This window comes from Salmo salar, chromosome ssa04, assembly GCF_905237065.1.
Source record: "Salmo salar chromosome ssa04, Ssal_v3.1, whole genome shotgun sequence".
Classification (NCBI taxonomy): Eukaryota; Metazoa; Chordata; class Actinopteri; order Salmoniformes; family Salmonidae; genus Salmo; species Salmo salar.
Genome location: NC_059445.1, coordinates 222,590 through 243,117, shown reverse-complemented (window position 1 = coordinate 243,117; position 20,528 = coordinate 222,590). Strand labels below are relative to the sequence as shown.

The 20,528-nt window shown below is 44.6% G+C and overlaps 1 protein-coding gene across 1 annotated transcript; it reads right to left on the bottom strand.

Annotated features, from left to right (window-relative positions):
* Positions 1–6,856: 6,856 nt before the first annotated feature.
* LOC123742374 (protocadherin-18-like) lies at positions 6,857–20,025 on the bottom strand. Its single transcript, XM_045716282.1, is given in 6 exon segments — positions 6,857–8,675; positions 15,510–15,679; positions 16,194–16,282; positions 16,999–17,135; positions 17,138–17,433; positions 17,435–20,025. Coding segments are annotated over 6 exon segments (3,471 nt in total). The 5' UTR covers positions 19,492–20,025; the 3' UTR covers positions 6,857–7,953.
* Positions 20,026–20,528: the final 503 nt, after the last annotated feature.

Genomic DNA, 20,528 nt, shown 5'->3' with positions numbered 1-20,528 from the left:
ACAGGATGCCATGTGGTCTTTATATATAGGAGACAGGATGCCATGTAGTATTTATATATAGGAGACAGGATGCCATGTGGTCTTTATATATGTGGTCTTTATATATAGGAGACAGGATTATATGTAGTATTTATATATAGGAGACAGGATGCCATGTAGTATTTATATATAGGAGACAGGATTAAATGTAGTATTTATATATAGGAGACAGGATGCCATGTGGTCTTTATATATAGGAGACAGGATTATATGTAGTATTTATATATAGGAGACAGGATGCCATGTAGTATTTATATATAGGAGACAGGATTATATGTAGTATTTATATATAGGAGACAGGATGCCATGTGGTCTTTATATATAGGAGACAGGATTCCATGTAGTATTTATATATAGGAGACAGGATGCCATGTAGTATTTATATATAGGAGACAGGATGCCATGTAGTATTTATATATAGGAGACAGGATGCCATGTAGTATTTATATATAGGAGACAGGATGCCATGTAGTATTTATATATAGGAGACAGGATGCCATGTGGTCTTTATATATAGGAGACAGGATGCCATGTAGTATTTATATATAGGAGACAGGATGCCATGTAGTATTTATATATAGGAGACAGGATGGTATGTAGTCTTTATATATAGGAGACAGGATACCATGTAGTATTTATATATAGGAGACAGGATTCCATTAGGTATTTATATATAGGAGACAGGATGCCATGTGGTCTTTATATATAGGAGACAGGATACCATGTAGTATTTATATATAGGAGACAGGATGCCATGTATTATTTATATATAGGAGACAGGATGCCATGCAGTATTTATATATAGGAGACAGGATGCCATGTAGTATTTATATATAGGAGACAGGATGAATTGTAGTATTTATATATAGGAGACAGGATGCCATGTAGTATTTATATATAGGAGACAGGATGCCATGTGGTCTTTATATATAGGAGACAGGATGCCATGTAGTATTTATATATAGGAGACAGGATGCCATGTGGTCATTTATATATAGGAGACAGGATTATATGTAGTATTTATATATAGGAGACAGGATGCCATGTAGTATTTATATATAGGAGACAGGATTACATGTAGTATTTATATATAGGAGACAGGATGCCATGTGGTCTTTATATATAGGAGACAGGATTATATGTAGTATTTATATATAGGAGACAGGATGCCATGTAGTATTTATATATAGGAGACAGGATTATATGTAGTATTTATATATAGGAGACAGGATGCCATGTGGTCTTTATATATAGGAGACAGGATTATATGTAGTATTTATATATAGGAGACAGGATACCATGTAGTATTTATATATAGGAGACAGGATGCCATGTAGTATTTATATATAGGAGACAGGATGCCATGTAGTATTTATATATAGGAGACAGGATGCCATGTAGTATTTATATATAGGAGACAGGATGCCATGTGGTCTTTATATATAGGAGACAGGATGCCATGTAGTATTTATATATAGGAGACAGGATGCCATGTAGTATTTATATATAGGAGACAGGATGGTATGTAGTCTTTATATATAGGAGACAGGATACCATGTAGTATTTATATATAGGAGACAGGATTCCATTAGGTATTTATATATAGGAGACAGGATGCCATGTGGTCTTTATATATAGGAGACAGGATACCATGTAGTATTTATATATAGGAGACAGGATGCCATGTAGTATTTATATATAGGAGACAGGATTCCATTAGGTATTTATATATAGGAGACAGGATGCCATGTTGTCTTTATATATAGGAGACAGGATGCCATGTAGTATTTATATATAGGAGACAGGATGACATGTAGTATTTATATATAGGAGACAGGATGCCATGTAGTATTTATATATAGGAGACAGGATGCCATGCAGTATTTATATATAGGAGACAGGATGCCATGTAGTATTTATATATAGGAGACAGGATGAATTGTAGTATTTATATATAGGAGACAGGATGCCATGTAGTATTTATATATAGGAGACAGGATGCCATGTGGTCTTTATATATAGGAGACAGGATGCCATGTAGTATTTATATATAGGAGACAGGATGCCATGTGGTCTTTATATATGTGGTCTTTATATATAGGAGACAGGATTATATGTAGTATTTATATATAGGAGACAGGATGCCATGTAGTATTTATATATAGGAGACAGGATTATATGTAGTATTTATATATAGGAGACAGGATGCCATGTGGTCTTTATATATAGGAGACAGGATTATATGTAGTATTTATATATAGGAGACAGGATACCATGTAGTATTTATATATAGGAGACAGGATTATATGTAGTATTTATATATAGGAGACAGGATGCCATGTAGTATTTATATATAGGAGACAGGATGCCATGTAGTATTTATATATAGGAGACAGGATGCCATGTGGTCTTTATATATAGGAGACAGGATGCCATGTAGTATTTATATATAGGAGACAGGATGCCATGTAGTATTTATATATAGGAGACAGGATGCCATGTGGTCTTTATATATAGGAGACAGGATACCATGTGGTCTTCATATATAGGAGACAGGATGCCATGTAGTATTTATATATAGGAGACAGGATGCCATGTAGTATTTATATATAGGAGACAGGATGGTATGTAGTCTTTATATATAGGAGACAGGATACCATGTAGTATTTATATATAGGAGACAGGATTCCATGTAGTATTTATATATAGGAGACATGATGCCATGTGGTCTTTATATATAGGAGACAGGATACCATGTAGTATTTATATATAGGAGACAGGATGCCATGTAGTATTTATATATAGGAGACAGGATGCCATGCAGTATTTATATATAGGAGACAGGATGCCATGTAGTATTTATATATAGGAGACAGGATGGCATGTAGTATTTATATATAGGAGACAGGATGCCATGTAGTATTTATATATAGGATACAGGATGCCATGTGGTCTTTATATATAGGAGACAGGATGCCATGTAGTATTTATATATAGGAGACAGGATGCCATGTGGTATTCTTTATATATAGGAGACAGGATTATATGTAGTATTTATATATAGGAGACAGGATGCCATGTAGTATTTATATATAGGAGACAGGATTATATGTAGTATTTATATATAGGAGACAGGATGCCATGTGGTCTTTATATATAGGAGACAGGATTATATGTAGTATTTATATATAGGAGACAGGATGACATGTAGTATTTATATATAGGAGACAGGATTATATGTAGTATTTATATATAGGAGACAGGATGCCATGTGGTCTTTATATATAGGAGACAGGATTATATGTAGTATTTATATATAGGAGACAGGATACCATGTAGTATTTATATATAGGAGACAGGATGCCATGTAGTATTTATATATAGGAGACAGGATGAAATGTAGTATTTATATATAGGAGACAGGATGCCATGTAGTATTTATATATAGGAGACAGGATGCCATGTGGTCTTTATATATAGGAGACAGGATGCCATGTAGTATTTATATATAGGAGACAGGATGCCATGTAGTATTTATATATAGGAGACAGGATGGTATGTAGTCTTTATATATAGGAGACAGGATACCATGTTGTATTTATATATAGGAGACAGGATTCCATTAGGTATTTATATATAGGAGACAGGATGCCATGTGGTCTTTATATATAGGAGACAGGATACCATGTAGTATTTATATATAGGAGACAGGATGCCATGTAGTATTTATATATAGGAGACAGGATTCCATTAGGTATTTATATATAGGAGACAGGATGCCATGTGGTCTTTATATATAGGAGACAGGATGACATGTAGTATTTATATATAGGAGACAGGATGACATGTAGTATTTATATATAGGAGACAGGATGCCATGTAGTATTTATATATAGGAGACAGGATGCCATGCAGTATTTATATATAGGAGACAGGATGCCATGTAGTATTTATATATAGGAGACAGGATGCCATGTAGTATTTATATATAGGAGACAGGATGCCATGTAGTATTTATATATAGGAGACAGGATGCCATGTGGTCTTTATATATAGGAGACAGGATGCCATGTAGTATTTATATATAGGAGACAGGATGCCATGTGGTCTTTATATATGTGTTCTTTATAAGGAGACAGGATTATATGTAGTATTTATATATAGGAGACAGGATGCCATGTAGTATTTATATATAGGAGACAGGATTATATGTAGTATTTATATATAGGAGACAGGATGCCATGTGGTCTTTATATATAGGAGACAGGATTATATGTAGTATTTATATATAGGAGACAGGATACCATGTAGTATTTATATATAGGAGACAGGATTATATGTAGTATTTATATATAGGAGACAGGATGCCATGTAGTATTTATATATAGGAGACAGGATGCCTTGTAGTATTTATATATAGGAGACAGGATGCAATGTGGTCTTTATATATAGGAGACAGGATTATATGTAGTATTTATATATAGGAGACAGGATACCATGTAGTATTTATATATAGGAGACAGGATGCCATGTGGTCTTTATATATAGGAGACAGGATACCATGTGGTCTTCATTTATAGGAGACAGGATGCCATGTAGTATTTATATATAGGAGACAGGATGCCATGTAGTATTTATATATAGGAGACAGGATGACACGTAGTATTTATATATAGGAGACAGGATGGTATGTAGTCTTTATATATAGGAGACAGGATTCCATTAGGTATTTATATATAGGAGACAGGATGCCATGTGGTCTTTATATATAGGAGACAGGATACCATGTAGTATTTATATATAGGAGACAGGATGCCATGTAGTATTTATATATAGGAGACAGGATTCCATTAGGTATTTATATATAGGAGACATGATGCCATGTGGTCTTTATATATAGGAGACAGGATGCCATGTAGTATTTATATATAGGAGACAGGATGACATGTAGTATTTATATATAGGAGACAGGATGCCATGTAGTATTTATATATAGGAGACAGGATGCCATGTAGTATTTATATATAGGAGACAGGATGCCATGTAGTATTTATATATAGGAGACAGGATGCCATGTAGTATTTATATATAGGAGACAGGATGCCATGTGGTCTTTATATATAGGAGACAGGATGCCATGTAGTATTTATATATAGGAGACAGGATGCCATGTGGTCTTTATATATAGGAGACAGGATGCCATGTAGTATTTATATATAGGAGACAGGATACCATGTAGTATTTATATATAGGAGACAGGATACCATGTAGTATTTATATATAGGAGACAGGATGCCATGTAGTATTTATATATAGGAGACAGGATGCCATGTAGTATTTATATATAGGAGACAGGATGCCATGTAGTATTTATATATAGGAGACAGGATGCCATGTAGTATTTATATATAGGAGACAGGATGCCATGTAGTATTTATATATAGGAGACAGGATGCCATGTGGTCTTTATATATAGGAGACAGGATGCCATGTGGTCTTTATATATAGGAGACAGGATGCCATGTAGTATTTATATATAGGAGACAGGATGCCATGTAGTATTTATATATAGGAGACATGATGCCATGTGGTGTTTCTATATGTGACAATGAGACTAATGCTTTAATTGGGTCTATGACTCTGAGCAATAATACTGAATAATTATGTTTTTATCTTTTTTTAATTCAAAATTTGTTTGCATGCATCTGTGTGTGTGTGTGTGTGTGTGTGTGTGTGTGTGTGTGTGTGTGTGTGTGTGTGTGTGTGTGTGTGAGCTATGTGTATGGTTATTAGCGAAATTGCGTGAAGGTGTTTCTCCTCTTTCGTTAATGAAATTAGCCTTTCCAGATGGCATGAATGTTGTCGTCATTATAATTTGATATTTCACGACGTGGGACATTGTTTTGTGTGTGTTGTGTTTTTGTGTTGTGTGTGTTTTGTGTTGTGTGTTTGTCATTATAATTTGATATTTCACGACGTGGGACATTGTTTTGTGTGTGTTGTGTGTCATTATCATGTGATATGTCTTGATGCGTTAGTTAATTGACAGCCGCTGTACCCACCATGTGGGATGTTTTCAAAGACATGCGCCTTTTGACGGCGTGAGAAAACCAAATCAACCCTGACTGCATTTTAATGTAAAGTGATGATTTTAAAATCAACAGATAGAAAGTCTTCTTCTGCTCTCTGTCAGATTGAGTCTTCATCAAACCCTTCACATCTGGAGTGTATTCATTAGCAAACACCGTAGCAAAACATTTTGAAACTGAATAAGAAAATGGGCTTTTCTTATTGGAGAAGATCAGCTAGTCCTTCCCTATTCCATGTGTTGCGTTTTGAATATGAACCTGTAAGGTAAAGCTGCCATTGCAGCTGGTCTTGTGGTTGACTGTTGTTTGACTTGTAGTACCTACACTTGACAGTAGGAGGAGCCAACACTCAGAAGGGCAACTAGAAGTATGACTGAGAAGTTGGTGTTGATTTCCACATGAAGCTCTTTCTTCGATCACATTTGGATACAAATGTTGATTTAAAATTCATTCACTTCTGTTTATGGAGTCAGAGAGAGAGAGAGAGAATGGGGAGATAGAGAAAGAGAGAAGGGAGAGAGAAAGAGAGAGAGAGAGAGGGTTAGAGGGGGAGAGAGAGAGATAGAGAGAGAAAGGGGGGGTAGAGAAAGAGAGAAGGGGGAGCGAGAGAGAGGTGAGATGTAGGGAGAGAGAGAGAGAGAAATATTTATTTGACTAGATAATTAGTGGGTGTCAGTTGATGAATAAATGAGTCACCTGACATTGTAATGTAATAGGGACTTCGACACTTCATTGATTTCAGCTTTATTATGTCCAATCCGTTGGTCACAATGAAAACTGATACACTGACAGGTACCATACAGACACACAGGGTACATCCCAAATGGAACCCCATTCTCTAGATAGTGCACTAGGACTCTAGGCTTCTAGGGAAGAGGATGCCATTTTGGACGTGGGACACACACTGCCGACCTTACACCACGGTGACTTGTGATTGATACACACACTTTCAATAACCAATAATTAAATATTTATCATTTACGCAAAAATAAAAAATACAAAAAACGACGGAGTAAAAAAAACTACATGGATTGATAATATATGATAGATGCAGTGGAAAATATCAAAAAATATTTGTTTTTCATTTGTTTTTCTTCTGTACAAACATACATATAAATATAGATAGAAAGAGAGAGTATAAAAGTGTGTATTTTTAAAATACAAAGGGGTTTGTACATGCACAATGTACACCACAGTTATTAAAGTTCACATGACAAGGAGACATATGACAAAACATTTTGAGGGCATCTCTTTTCACAGTAACGTGGGCTGTACATTATAAATGCAAACACTGTTCATAGTAATATCTCTCATAGTTCTTTCACATTGTTATAAACATGAAGGAGTTTAGAATATTGTCTCTGGGCGTTGGTTCAAGCCTTGTTGATCTGTGGCCCAACCACAACGTCCAAACAACATTGAAACGTCTCACCAACGTTTAAATAACGTCTTAAGATCCCAGAAAAACCATCAGTGCTATAGGATCAGTTCATTTCCTGTTTACTGGTCCTTGGTCTCTCATTGGGCACAGAGAAGACCTATGGAACAGTCAGTAGCATGACTTCAGTTTGAACGGTCACTAAGTGTTTCTCCTAACTCTCTAGCTCTGACCAAATATGGACAAGGACTCTTAAGACTTGTTAGTTTATAGGGTGTCCAAAAGAGCATTTCTCCGCTATCTCTCCCTTCCCTTCTCTCTGTCTCTCTCCTCCCCTCCCTCCCCCCTCCCCTCCCTCTCCCTCCCTCTCTCTCTCCGTTTCTCTCTAGGTCTGCCTGACGTCCTGCAGTAGTTTATTAATCTCGGTGACCAACTCACTAGCGTCCATCATGTCATCGTGGCTGTCACTGCGCTGCTTCCCCCCAGGAACCCCATCCCTAGCATACTCTCCAGCTCATCCTCCTCATAGTTTTCTGGGATCTCCTCCATGGCAGGCAGCCATCTTAGGTGTGGCGGCTGATTGGAGGAGGAAGAGGAGGTGGACGAGGCGGCCATGTTGGTGAGGTTGTTGGTGTTGTGACCTGATGGGCTTTGGCCAACAGCGCCGCCTCCGGGGTTGAGATAGTGGGTGTTAGCCGCCCACGCCGCCACGCCCGCCGGGTAGGAGGCGGGGCCTTTGGTGTTGTTGCCGCCCGGTAACAGCACCTTGGCGTGGCCACCCTTTCCACTTACTCTTTCCGTTGCCGCGGCAGCGACGTTGTTTTCGTTGCACTCGGCGTACGAGTCCAGTGACGGCGGGAGCAGGCGCTGGAAGATTCCGTTCATCTCCGAAAGCAAGGAACTCCCTTCACTGACCCCTCCCTCCTCAGAACTCCCAGACTCCTTCCCGAAGGTGGAGAAGCTCTTCCTGCGCTCCGAGGAGTCGATGGAAGCCTGGTCGTCATCGAGGAGGTGGGGGGGCTGGTTAGAGGACTCCTCCCCTGGGATAAACATGTTGCTGCGGTAGTCAGAGGAGGAGGCCGGGGAGGACAGGGAGAGGGCCAGGGGAGGCATCCAGCACTGGTCAGAATGGCCCAACACACGACACTCCTCAGTGCATAGGCGCATAGCTAGAGAAAGAGAAGGGAGAGGGTTAACGTTGTGTTTGGTACACAGGTTCATAGCTAGAGAAAGAGAAGGGAGAGGGTTAATGTTGTGTTTGGTACACAGGTTCATAGCTAGAGAAAGAGAAGGGAGAGGGTTAATGTTGTGTTTGGTACACAGGTTCATAGCTAGAGAAAGAGAAGGGAGAGGGTTAATGTTGTGTTTGGTACACAGGTTCATAGCTAGAGAAAGAGAAGGGAGAGGGTTAATGTTGTGTTTGGTACACAGGTTCATAGCTAGAGAAAGAGAAGGGAGAGGGTTAATGTTGTGTTTGGTACACAGGTTCATAGCTAGAGAAAGAGAAGGGAGAGGGTTAATGTTGTGTTTGGTACACAGGTTCATAGCTAGAGAAAGAGAAGGGAGAGGGTTAATGTTGTGTTTGGTACACAGGTTCATAGCTAGAGAAAGAGAAGGGAGAGGGTTAATGTTGTGTTTGGTAGACAGGTTCATAGCTAGAGAAAGAGAAGGGAGAGGGTTAATGTTGTGTTTGGTACACAGGTTCATAGCTAGAGAAAGAGAAGGGAGAGGGTTAATGTTGTGTTTGGTTCACAGGTTCATAGCTAGAGAAAGAGAAGGGAGAGGGTTAATGTTGTGTTTGGTACACAGGTTCATAGCTAGAGAAAGAGAAGGGAGAGGGTTAACGTTGTGTTTGGTACACAGGTTCATAGCTAGAGAAAGAGAAGAATGTGAAGGGAGACAGAAGAGAGACACAGAGATTGGTGACAAATAACATGTTTGGTTTGACATTGATTAAACGGTGTCATGGCTCGGTACAGGAGAGAGCAGAGAGAAGACACAGTGTCAAGGTGTATGATTGGCATTGATATGCAGTAGCCTACATAACTGTTGTCTGTCGACACTACTCAGTACACAGACTGCTAGCTGGAAAACACAGTCTACATGTTTTATCTGGTTACACATTGAGGACACAGTCCCATACTTATGGGAGAGAGGAGACCAGGGACATTGATAAAAATGGATGGTTGTTAACTGATGCCTGTCGAATCCCTCTGTTGCCTGTCTAACCCTGTACCTCTCTGTCTAGTCCTGTACCTCTCTGTCTAGTCCTGTACCTCTCTGTCTAGTCCAGTACCTCTCTGTCTAGTCCTGTACCTCTCTGTCTAGTCCTGTACCTCTCTGTCTAGTCCTGTACCTCTCTGTCTAACCCTGTACCTCTCTGTCTAACCCTGTACCTCTCTGTCTAGTCCTGTACCTCTCTGTCTAGTCCTGTACCTCTCTGTCTAGTCCTGTACCTCTCTGTCTAACCCTGTACCTCTCTGTCTAGTCCTGTACCTCTCTGTCTAGTCCTGTACCTCTCTGTCTAACCCTGTACCTCTCTGTCTAACCATGTACCTCTCTGTCTAGTCCTGTACCTCTCTGTCTAGTCCTGTACCTCTCTGTCTAGTCCTGTACCTCTCTGTCTAGTCCTGTACCTCTCTGTCTAACCCTGTGCCTCTCTGTCTAGTCCTGTACCTCTCTGTCTAGTCCTGTACCTCTCTGTCTAACCCTGTACCTCTCTGTCTAACCCTGTACCTCTCTGTCTAGTCCTGTACCTCTCTGTCTAGTCCTGTACCTCTCTGTCTAGTCCTGTACCTCTCTGTCTAACCCTGTACCTCTCTGTCTAACCCTGTACCTCTCTGTCTAGTCCTGTACCTCTCTGTCTAGTCCTGTACCTCTCTGTCTAGTCCTGTACCTCTCTGTCTAGTCCTGTAACTCTCTGTCTAACCATGTACCTCTCTGTCTAGTCCTGTACCTCTCTGTCTAGTCCTGTACCTCTCTGTCTACTCCTGTACCTCTCTGTCTAGTCCTGTACCTCTCTGTCTAACCCTGTGCCTCTCTGTCTAGTCCTGTACCTCTCTGTCTAGTCCTGTACCTCTCTGTCTAGTCTTGTACCTCTCTGTCTTGTCTTGTACCTCTCTGTCTAGTCCTGTACCTCTCTGTCTAGTCCTGTACCTCTCTGTCTAACCATGTACCTCTCTGTCTAGTCCTGTACCTCTCTGTCTAGTCCTGCAACTCTCTGTCTAACCCTGTACCTCTCTGTCTAACCATGTACCTCTCTGTCTAGTCCTGTACCTCTCTGTCTAGTCCTGTACCTCTCTGTCTAACCATGTACCTCTCTGTCTAGCCCTGTACCTCTCTGTCTAACCCTGTACCTCTCTGTCTAACCCTGTACCTCTCTGTCTAGTCCTGTACCTCTCTGTCTAACCCTGTACCTCTCTGTCTAACCCTGTACCTCTCTGTCTAGTCCTGTACCTCTCTGTCTAGTCCTGTCCTCTCTGTCTAACCATGTACCTCTCTGTCTAGTCCTGTGCCTCTCTGTCTAACCATGTACCTCTCTGTCCAGTCCTGTACCTCTCTGTCTAGTCCTGTACCTCTCTGTCTAGTCCTGTACCTCTCTGTCTAACCCCGTACCTCTCTGTCTAGTCCTTTACCTCTCTGTCTAGTCCTGTACCTCTCTGTCTAGTCCTGTACCTCTCTGTCTAGTCCTGTACCTCTCTGTCTAGTCGTGTACCTCTCTGTCTAGTCCTGTACCTCTCTGTCTAACCCTGTACCTCTCTGTCTAACCATGTACCTCTCTGTCTAGTCCTGTACCTCTCTGTCTAGTCCTGTACCTTTCTGTCTAACCCTGTACCTCTCTGTCTAACCCTGTACCTCTCTGTCTAACCCTGTACCTCTCTGTCTAACCCTGTACCTCTCTGTCTAACCATGTACCTCTCTGTCTAACCCCGTACCTCTCTGTCTAGTCCTGTACCTCTCTGTCTAACCCCGTACCTCTCTGTCTAGTCCTGTACCTCTCTGTCTAGTCCTGTACCTCTCTGTCTAACCCCGTACCTCTCTGTCTAGTCCTGTACCTCTCTGTCTAGTCCTGTACCTCTCTGTCTAACCCTGTACCTCTCTGTCTAACCCTGTACCTCTCTGTCTAACCCTGTACCTCTCTGTCTAGTCCTGTACCTCTCTGTCTAACCATGTCCCTCTCTGTCTAGTCCTGTACCTCTCTGCCTAGTCCTGTACCTCTCTGTCTAGTCTTGTACCTCTCTGTCTAACCCTGTACCTCTCTGTCTAACCCTGTACCTCTCTGTCTAACCATGTACCTCTCTGTCTAGTCCTGTACCTCTCTGTCTAGTCCTGTACCTCTCTGTCTAGTCTTGTACCTCTCTGTCTAGTCATGTACCTCTCTGTCTAGTCCTGTGCCTCTCTGTCTAACCATGTACCTCTCTGTCTAACCCCGTACCTCTCTGTCTAACCCCGTACCTCTCTGTCTAACCCTGTACCTCTCTGTCTAGTCCTGTACCTCTCTGTCTAACCCTGTACCTCTCTGTCTAACCATGTACCTCTCTGTCTAACCCTGTACCTCTCTGTCTAACCCTGTACCTCTCTGTCTAGTCCTGTACCTCTCTGTCTAGTCCTGTACCTCTCTGTCTAACCCTGTACCTCTCTGTCTAACCCCGTACCTCTCTGTCTAGTCCTGTACCTCTCTGTCTAACCCCGTACCTCTCTGTCTAGTCCTGTACCTCTCTGTCTAACCCTGTACCTCTCTGTCTAGTCCTGTACCTCTCTGTCTAACCCTGTACCTCTCTGTCTAACCCTGTACCTCTCTGTCTAAACCTGTACCTCTCTGTCTAACCCTGTACCTCTCTGTCTAGTCCTGTACCTCTCTGTCTAGTTCTGTACCTCTCTGTCTAACCATGTACCTCTCTGTCTAACCCTGTACCTCTCTGTCTAACCATGTACCTCTCTGTCTAGTCCTGTACCTCTCTGTCTAGTCCTGTACCTCTCTGTCTAGTCCTGTACCTCTCTGTCTAACCATGTACCTCTCTGTCTAACCCTGTACCTCTCTGTCTAGTCCTGTACATCTCTGTCTAACCTTGTACCTCTCTGTCTAACCATGTACCTCTCTGTCTAACCCCGTACCTTTCTGTCTAGTCCTGTACCTCTCTGTCTAACCATGTACCTCTCTGTCTAGTCCTGTACCTCTCTGTCTAGTCCTGTACCTCTCTGTCTAACCCTGTGCCTCTCTGTCTAACCCTGTACCTCTCTGTCTAACCCTGTACCTCTCTGTCTAACCCTGTATCTCCCTGTCTAACCATGTACCTCTGTTGCCTGTCTTACCTTATCCCTCTGTTGTCTGTCTAACCCTGTCCCTCTTTTACCTGTCTAATCCTTTCTCTCTGTTGACTGTCTAGTCATGTCCCTCGGTTGCCTGTCCAATTTTGTCAATCTGTTGTCTGTCTAACCCTGTCCCTCAGTTGCCTGTCTAACCCTGTCCCTCAGTTGCCTGTCTAACCCTGTCCCTCTGTTGCCCGTCTAACCCTGTCCCTCTGTTGCCTGTCTAACACTTTCCCTCATGTCACTCTCTGTAAACTCTAGATATCTGAACCAACTATTTTTTTGAGAAAGATAGATGTTGTTTTGGTATCGAAAAGGTCAACCGATTTTTACTGGGATGAGTGACAAAGTAAACAAATTAAATCACTCCATTCAATCAGGCTCAAAAACAGTTAATCCCCCTCTTTCAATCCCTCCCTCCCTAGCTCCATCCTTCTCCGCTCCCTCCCCCTCCCTCCCTAGCTCCATCCTTCTCCGCTCCCTCCCCCCTCCCTCCCTAGCTCCATCCTTCTCCCCTCCCCCCTCACTCCCTCCATCTCCCCTCCCTCCCTCCTTCCCTAGCTCCATCCTTCTCCCCTCCCCCTCACTCCCTCCATCTCCCCTCCCTCCCTCCTTCCCTAGCTCCATCCTTCTCCGCTCCCTCCCTCACTCCCTCCATCTCCCCCTCCCTAGCTCCATCCTTCTCCGCTCCGCTCCCTCCCTCCATCTCCCCTCCCTCCCTCCTTCCCTAGCTCCATCCTTCTCCGCTCCCTCCCTCCATCTCCCCTCCCTCCTTCCCTAGCTCCATCCTTCTCCGCTCCCTCCCTCCATCTCCCCTCCCTCCCTCCTTCCCTAGCTCCATCCTTCTCCGCTCCCTCCCTCCATCTCCCCTCCCTCCCTCCCTAGCTCCATCCTTCTCCGCTCCCTCCCTCCATCTCCCCTCCCTCCCTCCCTAGCTCCATCCTTCTCCGCTCCCTCCCTCCATCTCCCCTCCCTCCTTCCCTAGCTCCATCCTTCTCCGCTCCCTCCCTCCATCTCCCCTCCCTCCCTCCCTAGCTCCATCCTTCTCCGCTCCCTCCCTCCATCTCCCCTCCCTCCTTCCCTAGCTCCATCCTTCTCCGCTCCCTCCCTCACTCCCTCCATCCCTAACTCCATCCTTCTCCCCTCCCCCTCACTCCCTCCATCTCCCCTCCCTCCCTCCTTCCCCTAGCTCCATCATTCTCCCCTCCCCCTCCCTCCCTCCCATCTCCCTTCTCCTCCTCCTCTCCATCTCGCCTTCTTCCTCTCCTCCTCCACCTCTCCTTCTTCCCTCCCTCCTCCATCTCTCCTTATTCCCTCCCTCCTCCATATCTCCTTCTTCTCTCCCTCCTCCATCTCTCCTTCTTCCCTCCCTCCTTCATCTCGCCATAAAGAGAAGAATAACAGACAGATGAGAAGAGACAGAAGAGAGAGAAGAGACAGACGAGAGAGAAGAGGAGAGACTGTGGCTCTCAGGGGGGAGAACAACATCATTTTAAAAGCAATTACTGTGAATTCTCCTCAGCACAGACATGAAAGGGCCGGGCTGTCACTCAAACAGCCGACACAGACACACGCGTATACACCACACACACACACACACACACACACACACACACACACACACACACACACACACCGACACAGTGACAGACAGAGAGAGTCACAGTCTAAATCAGGGAGGCTTTTACCGACACGACTCTATCTGAGGGCCAGATATCAGGAGGGTGGTAATGGAGGAAAATGTCTGCCTGATAAAACCCCTGGAAATTAAAGGTTGTGGGGGAAGAATAGAGCTGAAGCACAATTGTGCTACTGAGTGAATGGGCTGTTACATAATGGTGGATGTGTCCCAAATCAAACCCTATTCCTTATATATTGCACCATTTTTGAGCACACTACATAGGGAAAGTAGTGCACTATTAAGAAAATAGGGTGCCATTTGGGAGTCAGCCATAAAATGTGGTGTTACAAATCAGCTTTTGACTATTCAGGTGAGACGTGTATTGTTGAAGCAAGCATGGGGAAGATTGGAAAATGTGGTGAGCAGCTGTCCATGGTGCTGAACTGAATAGATGATTTATTAGTGCTGGGGAGGACCTGGTGTGAGCAGCCTAGTGTGCTGTGTATGACGGTGAGTATCACTGTGTCATTTTATATATCTAGTGAAAACAGGACTGTCTTACTGTAGCGGGTGATGTCACCTGGCTTGGTTTTTCTATTCCGTGACATCACTGCCCTGCACCCAAAGACTTTTACACAAAGAGTATAAAGCTAGTTTCTTGGACACGGAAGCCAAGTCTTTTGTTTGTGTCTGTAAACTGGCCCATGGAAATGACGGCAATTGTAAGATGGCTGTCTCATGTCTCTATGTAACTGACCTGGGTGTAGTCTGTGGAGCATGTCCAGGTGGTAGAGCTCAGAGAAGCACTATAGTCTATCCTGCCTCTACCAAGATGGCTGTCTCATGTCTCTATGTAACTGACCTGGGTGTAGTCTGTGGAGCATGTCCAGGTGGTAGAGCTCAGAGAAGCACTATAGTCTATCCTGCCTCTACCAAGATGGCTGTCTCATGTCTCTATGTAACTGACCTGGGTGTAGTCTGTGGAGCATGTCCAGGTGGTAGAGCTCAGAGAAGCACTATAGTCTATCCTGCCTCTACCAAGATGGCTGTCTCATGTCTCTATGTAACTGACCTGGGTGTAGTCTGTGGAGCATGTCCAGGTGGTAGAGCTCAGAGAAGCCGTCCCCCAGCAGACGGTCGATGGGGGACTCTCGTCCCATGTCATAGTCGCTGTCCCCCGCATCGCTGTCCCCACGACCACTGTCCTTCAAGCTGAACTTGTCCATGTCCTGCAATGCATACCTAGAGAGAGAGAGAGAGAGAGAGAGAGAGAGAGAGAGAGAGAGAGAGAGAGAGAGAGAGAGAGAGAGAGAGAGAGAGAGAGAGAGAGAGAGAGAGAGAGAGAGAGAGAGAGAGAGAGAGAGAGAGAGAGAGAGAGAGAGGTGAAAATACAGTTGAGTTAATGAAAATGAATGTAGTCGGTGTTTCTTTGTGGTAAAAGCTGTTGTAGCCGTCCTATAATGCTCACCATAGATAGGTAGACAGAACTACAAAACAAGCATTTCACAACACTACAGTTGAAACGTAGACACGTGATCCACATACTTTTGGATTGAATGATATTGATATGATTCAAACTCAAAACATGATAAACAAAAGAGCCATCTTAGAAAAAGGGCCAAAGAAATATAGATCCATACTGTCATTCTGTATGTTGTTACTGATGCTACTAATGAAAAGCGTGGTGGACACAAGGGAATTGAACAACTCAAAAGAGAAAAACGTTACAATATTTTGGGGGGAATGCTGTGTTTACCTGTAGCTTCTGGAGTATTTGTTGCCACGGAAACAGGGTCTAGGCTGGTACTGGCCCTGATGGAGCATGGACAGAAGCTGTGAGACTTGCTATATCCAAAATAAACAAATGAAAATAACAGAAAAAAGGAGGATGAATAACAGAACGGATGGAAACAGACGACAGGGAAAAAAGACGACAACAATTTGAAGAACAAAACAAGATGGACGACACACGGTGATTCTGATGGTGGTGACACACGGAGGAGGGTGAGGAGACAAATATGATGATTCCAAAATGGATGACAGAAAGTGGGTGAGAGAAATAACAATGGGGTGTGGGTGGGTGACGGGGCTAAATCAACATGGATAGGAGTGAATAACGGTCATATAATGGCTTGAGGGTGAAGACTCAAAGACAAACTGGCTCCATGATTATATCTGGAATCATTTCTACTAGTTTTAAATGGACAGTCATTTCACTATTGATTTACTGACAGTCAGGAACTGTTTACCAAGAGGCTAGGACTTATGACGGATTATTCAATAATGGTGGAGGGGAGTGTAGGTGTGTGTGTGTGTGTGTGTGTGTGAGTGAGAGAGAGAGAGAGAGAGAGAGAGAGAGAGAGAGAGAGAGAGAGAGAGAGAGAGAGAGAGAGAGAGAGAGAGAGAGAGAGAGAGAGAGAGAGAGAGAGAGAGAGAGAGAGAGAGAGAGAGAGAGAGAGAGAGAGAGAGAGAGAGAGAGAGAGAGCGAGAGAGAGAGAGAGAGAGAGAGAGAGAGAGAGAGAGAGAGAGAGAGGTGAGTTGTGTGTTCTGTAGTATCTCACCTCGACTGGTGGCGTTGCGTGGGCCAACTCCAGGGCGAAGCTCTCCGGGATATGATTGGACGATATCGTCACCAGGCTATTCAGTGATTGGTGGCTGTGGTGGCTCTGCCGGCTTCCCATTGGCGCCCGGTCCATGGGGGCGTGGCCGAGGGTGAGCGGTGGTGCGCTCTGATTGGTAGAGTCCCATTCACCGTGGGAACAAGTGTGATGTCACCCTTGTGGATCTGCCGTGACGGTTTCTTAGGGTGGTGCTGGTGGTTGGTCTCTGCCACCCTGCAGTTGTACGACTTCCTGTTATCTTTCTTTTCTCGGTTGCAGCGGGCAGCGAACATGACCATGATGACCAGGAGCATAGCGCAGATGGCCCCCAGGGACATGATGATGATGAGGGAGGCGTCAGCGGCGTCTCCCCTGGTCCAGCACCTGCACGTGGCCCTCCATGTTCTCATAGAGGCTGATCTTTAGGACGGCCTTGGTGGTCTGGGGCAAGGAACCGTGGTCACTGACCAGGACGGTGAGCTCCGCAAACTCGCGGGGGAACGCGTGGAGGCTAACGTTGGCGCTGATCTCGCACGTTCTAGGATCCATAGAGAAGAAGCCTTCCTCGTTGCCGGCAGTGATTGAACATGTGAGTTCTGCGTTGACGCCGGTGTCGCGGTCGGTTGCCCTGACGACCGTAACCAGGCCACCGGCCTCGGTGTACTTGGAGATGGGGACGTCGGCCGTGAGGTTCCAGAGCTGCGGAACCACGATGACCGGCGGGTTGTCGTTTTCGTCCAGGATCGTCAGGACGACGGTGGCGTTGCTCAGCAACGAGGGTTCCCCGGCGTCCTTGGCCTGGACTACGAAGGATATCCGGCTGACGTCCTCGCGGTCGAACGTGCGGAGGGCGTAAACAGCGCCGTTGGACGGGTCGATGGTGACAAAGGTGGAGATAGAGCTCCCGTGAACGGTGTTCTCCACCAGGAAGTAGCTCACCTGGCTGTTGGCATCCAGGTCGGGGTCGGTTGCCAATAATGACGTCAGGTAGGCACCAGGGGCATTGTTCTCTGATCTGAATACCTCATAGCGTCCCTTCTGGAAGCGCGGAGCGTTGTCGTTTTCATCCAGCACGTGCACGGTGAAGTGCTTGATGGTGGAGAGGCTGGGCGTGCCGCGGTCCTCGGCGATGACCGTCAAGCTGAACTCTGACCTCTTCTCCCGATCCAGCGAGACGTTAGTGAGGATCATGTAGTTGTTCTCGTACGTCTTCTGCAGTTTAAAACTCCCCTGGCCATGGAGTTTACACACAACCTCTCCATTGAGAGCGGAATCTAGGTCCTCCACTCTTACTAAGGCCACGAAGGAATCCAATGGAGCGGCCTCTGAGATATAGGCCGCGTCCTCTTTGCCTCTGTCCCCTTGGGACATCAGATTGATGCTGATGTCTGGTTTGTTGTCGTTTATGTCCACTACCTTGATGAAGATCTTGCAGTGTGCTGGCATGGAGTTGGGCCCCATATCCTGGGCTTGGACATCGATGTCATATGATGTTGCGCTTTCAAAGTCCACGCGCTTCATGAGCGTCAGGTGGCCGTTATCTGAGTTGATCTTGAACGTTTCCACGATTTTCGGGGACACGTGACTGCTAAAGGAGTAGATGATTTTGGCGTTGGTTCCGTCGTCTGCATCAGTTGCATTCAGATCAATAAGAAGAGATCCAACAGGTGAATTCTCCAATAGATGTATCACATATGAAGACTGTTCGAAAATAGGACTGTTGTCGTTTGAATCTGCCACGCTAATTCTGAGGAGAGTAGAACCGGTTTTAGGGGGAACGCCCTTATCCGAGGCCGTCAGCTGAAGTTCATAACCCGGCTGCATCTCCCTGTCGAGCTCCCTAAGCACCACCAACTCCGAGTACTTTGCCCCGTCCGTTCTGCTCTGAATGTCAATCTTGAAGTAGTTGTTGGGCTCGAGGGAGTAAGTATCGAGGGAGTTCTCCCCGACGTCGGGGTCACTCGCGCTGTCCAGGGGAATGCGCGCCCCCACTGCCGCGCTCTCGGAGATCTCGATGGGGATTACGGCGCGGGCGAACTGGGGCTCGTTATCATTAATGTCCAACACTTCCACCTCGACGTGGAAGAGCTGCAAGTGTTCTGTTGGAAGAGTCAGAACGTCGAATTCAATGGAACAGTTGAGGTTCTTCTCGCAGAGCTTCTCTCTGTCTATTTTGGAACGGATGCTGATCTCTCCGTCCTGCTCGCGCACGGATAGGAAAGACGTGCTACCTCTCTGCATGGCTCGGAAGCGCAAAGACACAGAACTTGGAAGTTTGACTAAAACATCTGCCACGTCATCTTTAAGCCTTGCAATAACAGTCCCCACCTTCTGTTCCTCGTAAACTTGATATTTTAATGTTTTACCTGTGACGTTTTGCGTGGCCAGTGCCATAACGGCGAGAAGTATCCATATTCGGATATAAAATACGCAGATTATTTTACCAGGTTCCATCTTTGAAGTAATCCCTTTGGGTGATTCTGAAAGTAATTCCAAAATAGCTCCTTTAAGCAGCCAGTACTGATTCCGTTATTGTAGCCTAATGAACTTAACGAATCCACTGCGCCCCGACGACAGTCATTAGGCTAATTGCAGCGCATTCTCCAAAGGCTAGATATCCCCATTTAAACACGTTTGAGCATTAAAAAGCAGGTTGCGTTCCGCAGTCATTTCTACTAGAAAACACAACATCCAAAGATTCCACGCATACAAATCTGTTGCGCGAGTCTCAGAGTAGACTCCTATAGAGCACCGCTTAAATCTGTGCTTCTCTCTTTGTGCGGTGCCGTGCTCTCTCTCTCGCTCTCTCTCTCCGTCTGATGGCTCCCCCAAAATAGCCCTCCTCAATCTAACCAGCCCAACAACGGAACAGCGGCCCCTTTCTCTTCTCCCCAGCAAGACAAAATGCTTCCTAAATAAAATGCTAACCCGGTGACCACTCAAAACTGAGGCGAGGGGAGAGGGGAGAGAAAGAGGGAGGGGAGGAGAGATCGAGACGGGGCAAACTCCACCCTCTCGGGTTCTTCATCCACTTTCTTTCTTCACTTTCACCCATGAGAAGAGGAGAGAGAGAGAGAGAGAGAGAGAGAGAGAGAGAGAGAGAGAGAGAGAGCATGCCTCAACAATAGGGAAGGGTAAAATAACTCAAGAGGAACTTTCATTGGTGACGTTTTCCCGGTTATATGTTTTGGTAGTCGCCGTTAGAAGACGTCGGGTTTCTTTATGAGTGTAGTAGTCTCTCGTTTTAGGTGTGTTGCAGCAGACAGACTGGAGACAGGGCTAGGCTATACATGTGGAGGCTACATTCTTATTTATATCGTTTCCAATTAATGGCTGTCACAATTGTGTTGGCCTAACTAGCAAATGGAGAATTATCTTCACCAGTCTCACCAATCAGTTATTATAGCAACGGGCATATAGGCTATACCCAAATTGGCATATAGGCTATACCCCCCCCCCACACACACACACACACACACACACAAACAAAC